This window comes from Girardinichthys multiradiatus, chromosome 11, assembly GCF_021462225.1.
Source record: "Girardinichthys multiradiatus isolate DD_20200921_A chromosome 11, DD_fGirMul_XY1, whole genome shotgun sequence".
In the NCBI taxonomy this organism is placed as follows: Eukaryota; Metazoa; Chordata; class Actinopteri; order Cyprinodontiformes; family Goodeidae; genus Girardinichthys; species Girardinichthys multiradiatus.
In genome coordinates, this window is record NC_061804.1 from 25,769,755 (window position 1) to 25,785,067 (window position 15,313).

The following is a 15,313-nucleotide window of genomic DNA, read 5'->3' on the forward strand; positions in this document are numbered from 1 at the left end:
AAGTGGATCATGGTGAGTAGTTGCAACTGTGCACGCACAATGTTAATCTTTCAAGTGTAGTTAAATGAACAGGTTAAGGCTCATACTGCGTCACATGAAAAATGATAATGCACTAAAGGGAAGGCAACGTATGGAAACAGCGGGGGAAAGGTCAGAGCTAAATCTCAACAGGACTTATTGCTTTCCTGTGTTCTGTTTGACAGTCTAATAACACCTGGACTTCTTGAGTCAAAACTCGAGGAACAAATGAACCACGAGTGCATTTCTCAACAAAAAAGGAGGAAAAAAAAAACTGATTAAAAGACAAACTAAATTTAGAACCTAGCATTGAATTGTTTGGTTTTTTAAGAGTTTAAGGCTTAACATTAAAATTGATAGAATTATTTGATGACCAATATCTTGCAGAAACTCTAAAATAAACATGGGATCCTCTTCATTTCTTTGACATCTTTACATTTGATCATTAATAACAATATATTAACCATATTAATTACAATTAATGATTCACTGATCGGACTTGTCCTGGTCGACTCCAGTTTTCTTTGTGGTCTGATCTATCAAGGTGGATTTACACTTTTTTTCCTTAAGACTATAACTTAACAAAAATCAGGCTTAAGATTCTGATTGTTATGAAACTGACGGAAATCAAAGGATTGAAAAATATACCAATTTATGAATTAAAGCCATTGTTCCCAATCCGGTTCCTCAGGTCCACTGTCCTTTATGCTTTAGACGTCTCTGATCCAGTACCCCTGATTCAAATCCTTGCTCTACTTTCTCAGCATAGGATCAAGCACTGCAGAAACCTGTTAATTACCCGGTCATTTGGGTCAAATGAGCGAGAGCAGGGAAACACCCAAAACTTGCAGGACAATGGCTCCTGAGGACCTGAATTGAGAACCACTGAAAAGTGCATCAAACTGCATGCTGTTGGTGGAGTTGTTTACAGACCCCAAAATAGTGGAAGTCCTTATTTTGATGCATTTAATGAATAGAAAAAAGGACCGTTCCCTGGCTGATTAAGTGGTGTATCTCCATGTACATTATATTTACTGAAATCATGAAGAAATTAATAGCTTGGATTATGTGGCTTGAATATTGTGACTTAGGTTGCTCGATAAAGAAAAGGTCAAGATCTGAACACAGATTGACATAAATATATATTTTTTTGGATAAATGGAATCAAATATGCACAGGGAAGCTACACTGTTCACAACTGCAAATTAACTTAGCATGTTTTAACAACCCTAGCAAAGTAAGCAAGGCTAACTACTTCCAAGTTCTGTTTTAAGTAAGTCTGCTCTTTAACTTAGAAGACCAAATTGAGTCAATATATTAGAGTAACATGAGGAACCAAATCAGGTGCCATCAGAGCCCACCGAACCTCCCAAGCAGATAATGTATTTTTATTTCAACTCCCTTACAGGTAATGAAAACCTTTAATTTAAACATTCAGGCCAAATGAAATGAATATACATTAATCAGTTTGAAGATGAGTGAAAACAGGTTTCCGTAATTTCAATTTCAGATGGAGAACACAGATTTCAAATGGAAACATGAATTAAAATGAAATTATTCTTACCCGTAATATTACCGCATCAACATGTTCCAAATCATTTCACATATAAAATGATGGAATGCAGCAAGCTGTAAGGCTGTGAAAGCTAAATCCTGTTTACAAAGAGTTTATGGTGAACGTCATAAAGACACACTGAGCAAACTTTGGTTAACGGCTTAATGTATAACTGAACTGACAGAAATGTACTCCAATGGTTTGAATGCCTTAATACTTTAGAGAAGCAATATGAAATGACATTATTTTAGATAGGACTAGTTTGCTCAGAATTACTTGTCTTTAAAACAGGATTTCTCTTCCACAGTAAATATTGAAATTTCAACTCACCGTCTGCAAACATAAGAAAGCAGTAAGAAAAAAAAAAAGAACATACAAAAGACAAAAACAAAAAAAGTCAAAGTAATCATAGAAGCTGGACAAAAAGAATAAAATGTGCTATTTTTAGCCTTTATAAGACATGTTCATGTTTCATAAAAATCCAATCACTGGCCAATAAAACTGAAGTAGCTGTATGTGTACAGACTTTAATGAATGAAAGTAACTGAACATGCTCTTCAAATATCAAACCAATGTCACATTAAACACGTTAGAATTCAGTTTGTAAAACAATTTAGCCTTAAACTCTGGTAGAGCATATCTCTAAAAAGCAACACAGATTTGCATAAATAAAGGCCGCTGTGGGGCCACAATAGAGCCGTACCTTTAAGTGCAATGACCTTGCTGGCGGGATTCATGATGGCGCTGTCAGCCGAGATGGGTCTCCGGATCGGAGTATTTGGGTCGGCCATGTCGATGATCACAACTTGAGCCTGCTCCCCTACTTTCTCCCGCACACAGATGAATTTGTCAGACTCCATGGTCAGGGTGCTGAAGCCTATGTTGGCTGGATTGATTCCCAAATTCTGGAGCTGGGACAGACAGGTAAAAGGCAGAAGACATGTCAGGCTGAACACAAACAGGCTACAAAGGGTTATAGTAAAGCTCTCTATACAACTCAGCTCCAGAACTGCTGCAGCTGCTTCACAGCTCTGCATGTGCTGCTAAATATTATCAGTGGTATTTGAGTATAACGGATGACAAACAAAAACAAAGCCCAACCAGTTTCTTTTTTTGGAAGACCAAGAGACAATTTAACTAAGGACTTAAGTAAAAAAACAACACATTGGGCCGTTCATTATTCTTCACTCCCTGGTGGCGTGGCTTAATTATAGTGGCCAGAATACTAAAGAACCCAGAGAGAGTTGGGAGAAACATGTTGAGAGAAGGGATTTTAAATCTTGGTTTTTAAAGTAACTGATACATTCACTGCCACATTCTTAAAAGTGTGTTTTTGTGTACTGCCTGCGCTTGCTCAATCTCAGCTTTTTAAAAAGCAACAAGCGTGTTTGCTAGAAAGATTCCCGTCTACAAGATTAACATGTGATTTGCGATATTACTGTTAAATATTGCAATGGCTTTATCTTTTAAAGTAAATACACATTTCCCTGCCTTCTCTTTCTCATGCATCACTGCTATGCTTCCAACAATATTCCTTTTTTACCGATCTTGTGTACTTCCATCTCTATCAGATATGAGCATCTACTGCATTGACACCTTATTCGACAGGCTGAGAATATTAGGCAGCAAACTTCACATTCAACAAATATTTTAAAAGCTGCATTCCTAACAGTTCTTTGTGATGATATTGCATCCAAGAGGATATTGCAATAAAAAAGGTAGACCCTGCAGCCCTACGATACACAAAAAAAAAAACATTTGCAAAAGTTTAACATTACACTTTCTTCTTTTCCAATGAACCAACTGTTGATGACATCGATATTATGATTTCAAACCAAGAGGAAATGAAACTGCTTCCCAGATCACGTTGTGTTGTTGCAACTTCCTTTAGTTTTGCAACCCATGAGTAGCATACCACATTTGTACAACTTCTCCTCAAGAGTAATGCAAATAATACGATTATTGTTACTGTGGGAAGAACAACATGCTTTTTTATGATCATGGATACATGTTGGAAAAAAATACTATAGCAATGGTCAAGTGTTTACAGCATTTTTGGTCATAGCTTTTATAAGGCCATAGGAGGTTTTTTTTGGTCTGATGGGCTTCCAGGCATTAACCAAAATCTATCAAATTTTAACAAGCAAGTGTCTGCATTACAAATTGCTATCATTCAAAGCTAAGCAGCAGACAGACACTTTTCTAAGAACTACCCAATGAAATGGTGACAACGTTTATCAATGGTGGGACACACGCTTGCCACAGCCCTGCCCCACCCACATTCTTTCAACACAAAGTAACCTGCTTCTCACAGAGTGACACTGCAGTAAGGGAACTTCACAATGATAACTGAAAACTACTGAGGCAGAGCTGTTTTTTCCCCTTTAGTTTCAATTACACTAAAAGCTGGGCCTAATTGGAACATTATAGGAGCAACCATCCTTCGTTGATTCAAACTAGGGGAACATTTAATTTATATGCAAACCTTGTGTGCAATACCAACATGGTCCAAGTCCATGACTGCTCTGTTCGACCTGAAATAATTTCACTAAACTGAGTAAAACCACACAGGGACACATCTGCATGCTCGGTAGAAGGCTAATTATGTAAACATTTAATGGAAAAAAAAAAAAAGGTCGTCTAGTTTCTGTTGCTTTTTGCTCACCCTCAATGCAGTCATCTAGTCTGAGATTAGCAGGAAGTTCCTTCATTCACAATAAAAGGCACTTGTAAAACAGGAGAGGCAAGGACAGTAATATGACAATGAATAGAAAAATCATGCACAGATGGGAAACTGACAAGACTACGGTTTAGTCTAGGGGGTTGGTTTCCTACGAACACATTTAGTAAACCACTACAGTCTAAAACAGCTGTGACATCAATAAACAGGAATTTGGTGAAAGCAGGTCAAACCTGTGGAGCTACAGTTAATGTGGAAAATCATTTAGTCAGCAAGGCTAGCCTGCCTTTACTTCACCACAGCTGCTTTTAGCTTAGGTGAGGACAGTTATCAAGACAAGCATTGATGAAACATTTATTAAGAGTTGCTTAACAGGATTAAAACAAGACTAAAAAGACTAAAAAACTAATCTTGCCCCAGTGTACCGTAAAAAATGTTTAACACTTTGAAAATGAACTAAGCCTTAGAGGCCATAATTGTAAAAAAAAGTACAGTAAAAAACAGAAATATAAAAATCCCAGATGTCACTGAAATTATCTAGTTAAGCTGAAATGTGAATAGTGAATACACTAAGCACCATTATTAATATACCTATACAACCAACTACCTTCTAGTGTTAGAAAATGCCAGTACCAGAAACATCCCACATTAGGGTTTCAGTAAGTACCAACATCCTGATGAGACTGCTGCTCTAATGGACTAATGTTCCTCTGAATTGTTAGCATTTGGTGTTTTGTATTTTCATATTTGATTTAAAAAAAACTGAAATGGGAGCCTTTAGACAACACCGTTTACTCATCTGTGATTTAATGATATCTGGGACAAAAAAACAAACAAAACAAAAAAATACGTATTCAATATAAATGAAATCTAGGCTGCAACCTGAGGTATGTTCACATGTACAGTGCATCCAGAAAGTATTCACAGCACTGCACTTTTACCTGATTTAGTTATGCAACAGCCTTATTCCATATGGTACCAAATTAATCTCTTCTCCAAATTCTACATACAGTACCCCATTATGACAATTTAAGTATAAGTATTCACAGCCTCTTCCATCAAACTCAAAACTGAGCTGAGGTGCATACTTTTTCCACTGATCATCCTTGAGATGTTTCTACAGCTTAAATGGAGCCAACCTTCGATAAATTTCAGTGATTGGACATGATTAGGAACTCACCTGTCTATATGAGGTCCCACAGTTGACAGTGCATCAGAGAGCAAACACCAAGCATGAAGTGAAAGGAATTGTCTATAGACCTCTGAAACATGGTTGTCTTGAGGAACAAATCTTTGGAAGGATACAGAAAATGTCTGCTCCTTTGAAGGTCCTAATGAACACAGTGGCCTCAATCACTCGTAAATAGAAGAAGTTTGGAACCACCAGGAATCTTCCTAGAGCTCGACGGCCGTCTCAACTGAGCAGTTAGGGGAAACGCTTTTGTCAGTGAGGTGACCGAGATTCCCTTGGTCACTCCGTCAGAGCTCCTGCGTTCCTCTGTGGAGAGAGGACCATATTCCAAGGACTACCATCTCTGCAGCAATCCACCAATCTGGCTTGTATTCTAGAGTGGCCAGACGAAAGCAGCTCCTTAGTAAAAAAGGGACATGGCAGCCCGTCTGGAGCTAACCAAACGGCACCTGGAGGACTCTGACCATGAGAAACAAATTTCTTTGGTGTGATGAGACAAAGATTGAACTCTATGGTGTGACATTATGGAAAATAATGAACATTATCACAATATGCTAATTTTTTTAGAAGGACCTGTACAAGTCCTGCACAGTGGTCAGAGGGATTTTAAGCCATTCTTCTTGCAGGATAGTGGCCAGGTCACTACGTGATACTGGTGGAGGAAAACGTTTCCTGACTCGCTCCTCCAAAACACCCCAAAGTGGCTCAATAATATTTAGATCTGGTGACTGTGCAGGCCATGGGAGATGTTCAACTTCACTTTCATGTTCATCAAACCAATCTTTCACCAGTCTTGCTGTGTGTATTGGTGCATTGTCATCCTGATACAGCCGTGGTTTTATGTTTTTTGGATACAATCCGGGTTAGCACCCGAACATCCCTTTCAGACAGCTTCCTCTTGCGTCCACAGTTAATCCTGTTGGATGTGGTTCGTCCTTCTTGGTGGTATGCTGACATTACCCTGGATACCGTGGCTCTTGATACATCACAAAAACTTGCTGTCTTGGTCACAGATGCGCCAGCAAGACGTGCACCAACCATTTGTCTTCTTTTGAACTCTGGTAAGTCACCCATAATGTTGTGTGCATTTCAATATTTTGAGCAAAACTGTGCTCTTACCCTGCTAATTGAACCTTCACACTCTGCTCTTACTGGTGCAATGTGCAATCAATGAAAACTGGCTACCAGGCTGGTCCAATTTAGCCATGAAACCTCCCACACTAAAATGACAGGTGTTTCAGTTTCATTGTCCAACCCATGTATTTCTGGGCTTTCGGGTAAACCTAGATTATATTTTGCACTATTCTCAGACAATACTACAGAATACAGACAAATTCAATATAATATTTTCCATCAAACATATTACACTCCATACAGACAAAGTAAACTGTGTGATGGTATGTCTGATCAATGTCAAAAGGTGTAAAAGCTCTGATGGGGATCTCGTTCATATGCTTTGGAATTTTGTTCTGGAATAATGTCATTACAAAGACATCAGAGGTATGTGGATATTGTTTGGAATCTAATCCCAAGATCTGGATACTTGGAGATGTTGCATCCCTCAAACTACAATGTTGCAGGAGATACTTTGTTTTCCTGGAATCTACCAAAGTAGAAATGTATAGAACCTCCAAACCAAAAACAGTAGATTAATGAGCCGGAATAAAAAAAAAAAAAAAAAATCATTCATTCAGTGCAGGGATCGGACATGGACTCCCTTCGTGAACACCCTAATACGAGTCTATTATCCTTTACTGGTTTGTTTGTTTTTTAAGGCTTCTTAAATGTTTGTACATTGTTATTCAAAGAGAAGGTGCTGGGTTGGTTATTGTAGTTCTGCTTTTTTATTATCTTTATCAACAATTGTGAGTAGTGTTAAGTATTCGAACTACAAATTTCTGTTAATGATTGTGCATTCTCAAAATTATCTGTACAAATTTTGCACCATTCAGTAAACATAATTTCCTGGAAAAATAACTCACTAACAAAGTTTTGTTAATCACTGTAGATAAGAACAACCTGCTGACTCTTAAAACTTCACTTCTGCATTGGCAGTCTTACTTAACATGTTACATGTTCAAAGATTAAATTCTTTACATCACAATGTGATGAAAAGGACTTCTATGCAAACAAGAATTTAATAAATGCCTGTATTTAAAAAGTATCTGAGGTGACCATAAAAAAGGTTGCACAATCAGATTTGTTCTTTAGGCAAAGTGACCAATGTGGCCAATATTATAAACTAAAGCTAATTAACCATTTCTTTTGTCAAACGAACTTAAAAACTCATTAAAAGTCCCCTCATTAAGTTCCTCACATTCATATTTCATAGTTCTTTCTTAAGCAGCTCACGAAAGTTAAAATTCACACCACATTCCAGCACTATCAAGTTAAATGTAAATTAATATTGTATTATAACTGCATCTTATTCGTTTCTCCTATCTGTTGGTTTACTGACAGCAACTTTGATTCTCATTCACAGAAATCCTGCTGGACAGCTCTCACTACAGATTAACTGTTTTCCACCCGGATGTATCATGTTTGAAAAAAGTTTCAGCTGCAAAGTTCTGAATAATCTCGTGTTCACTTCCACTGCTGTGTTTTTATGTGGAAGAGCTTGTTGAGGTGATAACATTAGCTCTCTTCCTTTCCATTTAGATAAGTTCATATCCTTGTATTTTTGTTCCAGTCAGCCCAGGTCACAAATCATTCTGATATATTTCTGTTTTAAACTTTGAGCTTAGGTAGAAAGGATGTTAAATTAAGATTTGTTTTTTTACACTAACAGTGGCTGATTGTATGTTTTTTTTTTCCGAAAGTTATCGTAAAGTGTGAAAAATAGTTTGTGAAGGAAAACATTTTAAGACACCTTAAATTTTTCCTTTATTCAGCACCACAACCAATATCTTGTCTGAAGTTCTAGAGTCAGAGGGACGCCAATAAAGCAGACAGTCAGCGGGGTCAGAACTGAGTTTAAGTTCCAGCTGACAAGTTACCTTTTCATCTGGAAAAGCCCCAGCTGATCATTTTAAACAGAACATGTCATAAGTACTTAAAACAAACCGCATTCAAAACTTTGAAGATGCAACATCCAGCAATAAAATGAGCTCATCTAAGTAAAGATTGTAGACACGGCAATAAGAATCTGTGCATGTTTTCCTGTTATCAGGGAAAATTTGCAGCAGCCAGCTATACAAACATTCCTAGCCTCCATGTCAAATACAGAGTAAGGAAAAACATTTCCACCAGAAAATGGGAGTTGAAATCACAAGACAGGAAAATAATAGCAACAGCAAGAAAACTGATTTCCTCTTGCAGAGATGCACCACCACATAAGCTCCAATTCATAGAAAGACTTGCTCTTTCATCAGGTAATAAAAGTAACCGGAAAATCAGTTTGAAACATCCTGGATTAGCTTATGACCATGGGATATATGAATATGACTCCAGGTACCTTTCTGAATGTAGTGTACCAACTCTGCTTTCATCAATCCATCCTTAATGGTTAATTTATATTAACTCCTGTGCTGCACCACTTTCACATAGTTAACCCCTCCCAAAACACAAATAGCTACAAGATGGAAATAAACAGTTGTTAATATCGGCCCAGTTTTACAAATTGGACGCTACCGATATGTTAAAAATTGACAAATACGGCCGTAACGGATGTTAATGCACATATATCATGCATCCCTAATTTTGATAGAGTAAAGAATTAGTAGGAGCAAAGCACCATTTTTAGAATTAATGATACATTAAAAATTAAGTAAGAAATGACAAAAAGTGTATGAAGATGCTAGAAATGCAAAGTACTTTCTACACAGGCATGTCAGCTGTTTATTCAGGGTGGCACAACAAAGAGCTAGACTTTGTTGGATATTGGTCCTTTTGTTCCTTTGACATTTTCTGCATTTGCCAATTTGGATATAAAAATGAGGCCTCTACTGAATGTTGATTCACATCCAGCTTGGGAACATTTTACTGAATTGGCAAAGGGAGCGCTTAGCACAGCAGACTTTAGAAGACACCAGAAAGGCTGAATGTATTGCAGCTTAGCTGCAATATCAACATCTGTTATGGAATATGCCAGATGTGTAAATGTTTTAAAACAGAAAACCTGACTTAGATTATGTGCAACATCACTTCTGTCTTTAATCTTAATAGCTACTCAAGCAGAAAGACCATATTCTGAAAACTTAAAAAGGAATATGGCTTTATAAAGCCTTACAAAAACTGGAGATTGAAAAATCAGACAAAACTCTAATCAGTGCATCTCTATGACCTGTAATTGCGCGCTTTATACTTACTATTGAACAGTACATTTAAACTGTTGCTACCTAATCTGAGCAATCAGCCAACACTAAGGGACAATTCTACTGATTACTATAACCTTTATATTGGTTAATGTGTTCCCATAAAAGTACACTCCTGCTCAGCAGTTAAAAAAAAAAGCTCAGTTTAGGTGGAACATAAGTAAAGTTCAAAGTATGGCAGGAAAGGATAGGCTATACAATGTGCTGAGGTTTGCAGTAGTTCAGTGCAATGTTCTACAACAGGAAACTAGGGTTCCATTGTGTACAGGGACTTAAAAAAAAAAACAAAGTCTGCACAGCACAGTAATGCCTCCTCCACTACCATGATCTACTGAGGGGATGTGACCAGCCAGAGACAAAAGAGTGAGGAGCTGCCTTTAATGTCAGATAAAGTCAGGTGACGCACAGGAAGGAAAAATGTGCTTCCAACTCCACTTCATGTCAGTTTCAGCGAGGTGGTTTGAAAAGAGCAGTTTCCTTTATCTCAACTCTCAAATTCAGGCAGTCCTGCAGAATGTCAAGTGTTCAGCAAATCAGCATCCCTGCCAGCCTGTCACGAGTTATCAGCTGGTCATTTACAAGCATTGTTCAAAGTGCAACATGGACATCTCATAATGGGACATTATAAAAGCTTGGTACAAGAAATGGACAGACCTCCCTGTGGGTCAACTCTAAGCAAGTTCAAGAAAGAGGTTAGATTTTCAATCAAACACCTATGGAAATAGATCTTTGTGAACTCATGTTGTCTCCTTGTGTTGTATGTACATAAAGGCAACTTTTGTAAACATAAATTACTTTGTACACTTAGAAACCTTGATTTAAGCACAGAAAAGTAAAATTAATGCAACTTGTAATTATGGGCTTTTTATGTGAGACAAAATGACAAAACATTGTCATTTTGTCTCAAATGAAACTTGGCTTTTCAAATCCTGGTTAGTAAATACTTGTAACATGAGAAGGCTTTGTGATGGCCATTTTGTTCCCATGACATGAAATGGTGTTAACTACTGTTTGTAAAGATTAAAGAGAATTAAACTGAGGGAAGAACACTGAGTTTATACCAACTCCTATGATGAGGTTTAAAGACATCCTCCATGCCAGGCAACACTTAACATTCCCACTCATTTTCTTGCGATGTTTCCTAATGTGTAAGAAAATATATTACCCAATTAAAAATCCAAATACATGTGCAAAAATTAAAAAAAAGAAATCAATATGGCAACAAACTAAACCATCTTGTGAGCAGCCAAAAGCTCAGAAACAACCAATAAAAATGACACTGCCAGTTAAATGTCTTAAACCTTACATCTACCATATATTATATAAATGGATGATGTATAAATTTGCAAGCTGTGCATGTTGACTGGATAGCAAAAGGCACATGCATGCCGAGTTTAAAGGAGTGTAACAAGACAGGAAACAGATAGAGAGTAGCCAAAAAATGACACTTCTTGCTGACTGAGACTTCCTGCTCTAAAACTAAAACAAACATTCAGCTTATTATACCAATGAGCTCCAACAGCATGAAATTAGATTTACTTTAGCATTAAATGTAAAAAGGTTAAATATTTTTAATTATGCACCTTTACCTCTTCAGGTAAAAGCTGAAAGTAGTAACTGCAGATATGATGGGCCTCTCCAAGACATTGGTCCCACCAATCAGGAGGCAGAAATTTGTTCAAACTACAGTCACAAGGGTCTTTAACTGTTTTCTAACTTTTATTTTTCCTTTTTAAATTAATTTTGAAGGTCCACCATATAGTTCATATTAAGTGCTTCTAGTGTCATCTATACGTACAGGCATGGTAGAATTAGGTTTTTAATTTAACTAAGAGTGGGCACTAGGTGATGTAATCCACTACCCCAGGAATCATACCCAGAAAATGGATGCTTGAAAATTAGAATGATTAATAGATTTGAGCACATTGCAACAAGCATCTTCACATTTTAAATCCAAATTATGGATTCACTCCATCTCTACACATTACCAGTAATAGATAAAAGATGTTCAAGCCTGTCTGAAAACTCTTTCATGCAGTGACATATCATCCCCATCTTTGTACTTACTGTGCATTTGGTAGATATTATTAGAAGGAGGCTAAAACAAGAAACTTCCAGACAGTGGGTTTATTCAACTGGTTTAAAAACATGTAATTGTGTTTAAAAAAAAAGGTTTCAACATGCCATTTTTCACCAAAAATGTATTATACCTCCTAACGAACCATCACTTAAAAACATTTTTAAGAATGAGAACCCAATCCACAGTCTTTGATCCAGACCAAAAAAAAAAAAAAAACTAATTTAAGGGCACATTTGGCTTTCCTTCTACAGAACAACCAGTTACAAATGGTGGAAGTGTTGAAACATGTATGAAATGACATATGCATGTCATCCATTAATGATGACTACAAAAGGTCTTCTGGGAGCTGATTTGTCACAAGAAAACGCGTTGCGAGACCTAAAAATGACAAATCAGGGAAAGCCTGAGCAAATCACAGATTGGCTGTGAACTCATCATAGGTAATGAATAAACTACTTGGGATCCAATTATGGTTCAAATTGGAAAAAAAATTAACTACACTACATTGAGTTTCATGAGAAGGTATTAGTCAATTGAATATGAAAGTAAATTAAGACAGTTTGCGAAACAGAATGTTCAAAAAGGGAAAGATGCATCACTGCAGATAATTGGGACAAAATGTTAGTTTAACTTTGAAGCACAATTAATGTATAATGTACATTTGTGGTAACTTCTGTTTAATCCCCCTCCTGCAATCAAAGTATTTTAACAAGAAGTCAAAAATCATCCAATAATAATTTAATTGTAACTGAACACAAAAGATCTTTGCAAGGCCCAGCCTTCATATAACCTCGTGACAGGCCCACACATTAACTCATCAAGTCCTGTCATAATAACCAAGAGGAATAGTTTCCACGCCACTTGTTATAGGAAGGTGTAGCAAATCTTTTGTTATTTTTAGCAAACCCAAACACATGCTGATGAAACTTACAGCATCACATTCACCTGGCTTGAAAAGGAACAACACAGCAATGCACCTTGAAATTCCCATGGGAACTGTAATTTGGATTCAGTTTTTGGAAAGCTGAATATGACAAAAAGCTTTGGGTTTAAAAAAAATAGAAGGCTGTACATAAAAGTCACAGAATATACTAACCATGACCTTTTCTCATTCATCAATGTCTGAGCTTCCCACAATTAACAGTGAAGGGGTTTGTAGTGCCTATATAAAAAGGTCTATTAATTTGTGGTCCCAAGTTAATACTTCAGCTGAAAACTCACTAGTCTAATTGTTGTATAGCCAAGAAGCTGAAATATGTCTATTAAAACAAGTAATTTTACCTTAAAGCCAAGAAGTAAATGCATTACTTATTAACCTTAATTGAAAACTTTAAGAATTAAAGTTTTATGTCTGGAAAAATAGCATACACTTTAATCAGGTCATAGTAAAGGTTTAGCTTTTTAAAATGGAAGGAATGGGGGTAAAGGTAAAATCACAACAAACACTTGAGGACCAAAAAAAGATGTTTAATTCAAAAAGACATCCTGTTCGGTGAGTCCATGAGCCTCAGCCAGTAGTTATCCGACACACCACATGATTCTTTCTAGAACCAGCCATGATGATACGCTTCAAAGCCACGAAAATCTCTTTCAGAGAAAAATCAACATGAGTAAATACAAGTTCACTTGATTTTACTTTCTCCCCCTTTAACATGTTGACCGGGTTACCAATGGGCGTAGAGTCAGTTAAGATAGGTGTTACATAATTGATTGACCTAAGTCAACAAAATCTGGAAAGGATTTATGATTAAAGCAAAAAGAATATAGCTGTATGTACTCTAACAACCAACTTTCAACAATGCCGTAAAGAACGAACAGGTTTTCGAAAAAAACATCTTTTGAATAAAGTTTCTAATTGTCACAATCTCGTTTCCACAAACTATATCATTATATTAGAGGGGGTTATGGTTATTTTAAGAGCAAGTGCGTCTAGTTAAAGTGTTAGCCAGCTGACTAGATGCTAGTTCAGATAAACGTCATCCACCCTGTCAAGCTAGTTAGCATAGCTCCTGAAAGCTAACTTAGCCTGCTAGCAACCTCAAACTTCTGTTCAGAAAGTCTCTGAAACCACAGTTTATCACGTTGCGGGTGATAGAGAATGCCAAACTTCACTAAACAAGTTTGTATGTCATTCATTCGTTTCTCCACGTACCTGCAGGTGCTCCTGAAAGCGAATTGGCAGGATCTGAGCCATGGCGGTTCCCCTGTCACCCTCCTCCGATTTCTTCTAATGCTAACAAACTAAGGCTGCTTCTCACAGGTCCTAGCCGGACAGCCAGGGGGCCTCTACTCTAAAGCCCACTTCTCAAATGATTCTAAACCTTCAGCAGAGCGTGTTGTTGGTAGGATGGTACTTTTCCTTCGTCCCGTCAGCGTTCGGTTGAGGTGTTTCCCCGGCTAATTACCGACTGCCACTACACCGACAGCCTGGACCTGCAATGGCGATGGAGGCTGGTCAGCAGAGAAAACATCCCGGAAATGAAAGTGCAGTCGACGAGGCGGATGAATACCTTGTCACACTTCTTTAGAAGCTGTATAATACTGTAAATAAATAATATTTGAACATGTATTTTTACTAAGCTACAGTAAATATTATTTGTTAAAATGTAAAACCGACTCGTTTGACTTAGTTGCTTTAGTACGAGATTATAGATGTAAAAGTGGGACTACTTTCTTCTATTTGCCCTTTGATTTTTGCCACATCATTCGTCTTTGTAAATTAACGTCATTACTACGCGGTGTGTAGGGATTGTAGCCAATCAAAGCACCCAAACTCAAACAAGACATTCAACTTTTTTGAGAGGTGCATTAGACATTTTCCCTTTTAAGTCGATGCATTGTTGTATCGAGTTACATTGACAACACGTCACACGTAAATTAAATGTCTTGTGTTACCCACTTTGCAAGGCTCATTTTGAAGGAATGCCGAAAATATTTCCTGTCCAATTCTTAATTAGGCTTCATGTGTACATGTAGAAAACAAAAGATAAAATATTTTTTTATTTAACATGGATTGATTTTGGCTTCGTAAAAACCTTTTGCCAGGATATTCAATGTTTTAACACAAACATCCAATATCTGTAAGGTGGAGTGAGACATGCTAGTATTCATTTCCCTGTTTTACATCCACAATTTCTGTAGGCAGAGGATGTGACAGTATTACTCAATGTTTAACTGACTGCTGAGACCCATTCGTAGAGATCTTATTTTCATGAGCCAGCAATAATGGCTTCTGAAAGAGTAGAGTTTGCAGGAAAGTGAGTACATGGCATTTGTCAACTGTGTGTGGTTGACAAATACCATATAAATATATATATATATATATATATATATATATATAGTATTCCTGTACAGAGCTCTACAGAAGAAAGGTCAGCAAGCATTTGCAAAAAGTTGATAAAAGAAGACCCCATTAAATATCAAAATAATATATTTTTTAAAGTAGATTTAGTAGTTTTTAAAGTAGTAGTAGTAG

General features: G+C 37.0%; 1 protein-coding gene across 2 annotated transcripts in view; it reads right to left on the reverse strand.

Annotated features, from left to right (window-relative positions):
- The window catches only part of cltca (clathrin, heavy chain a (Hc)), a 36,333-nt gene extending 22,042 nt beyond the window's left edge, over positions 1-14,291 (reverse strand). The window contains exons 1-3 of one of the 2 annotated variants that reach the window (XM_047378871.1): positions 13,991-14,291; positions 2,277-2,484; positions 1,904-1,906 (exon numbers count right to left, since the gene is read on the reverse strand). In XM_047378871.1, the coding sequence (XP_047234827.1) occupies positions 1,904-1,906; positions 2,277-2,484; positions 13,991-14,032 (253 nt within the window). In that variant the 5' untranslated portion in view covers positions 14,033-14,291. The remainder of the gene's footprint in view (positions 1-1,903; positions 1,907-2,276; positions 2,485-13,990) is intronic. The other variant, XM_047378872.1, reaches the window with a different exon arrangement.
- Positions 14,292-15,313: the final 1,022 nt, after the last annotated feature.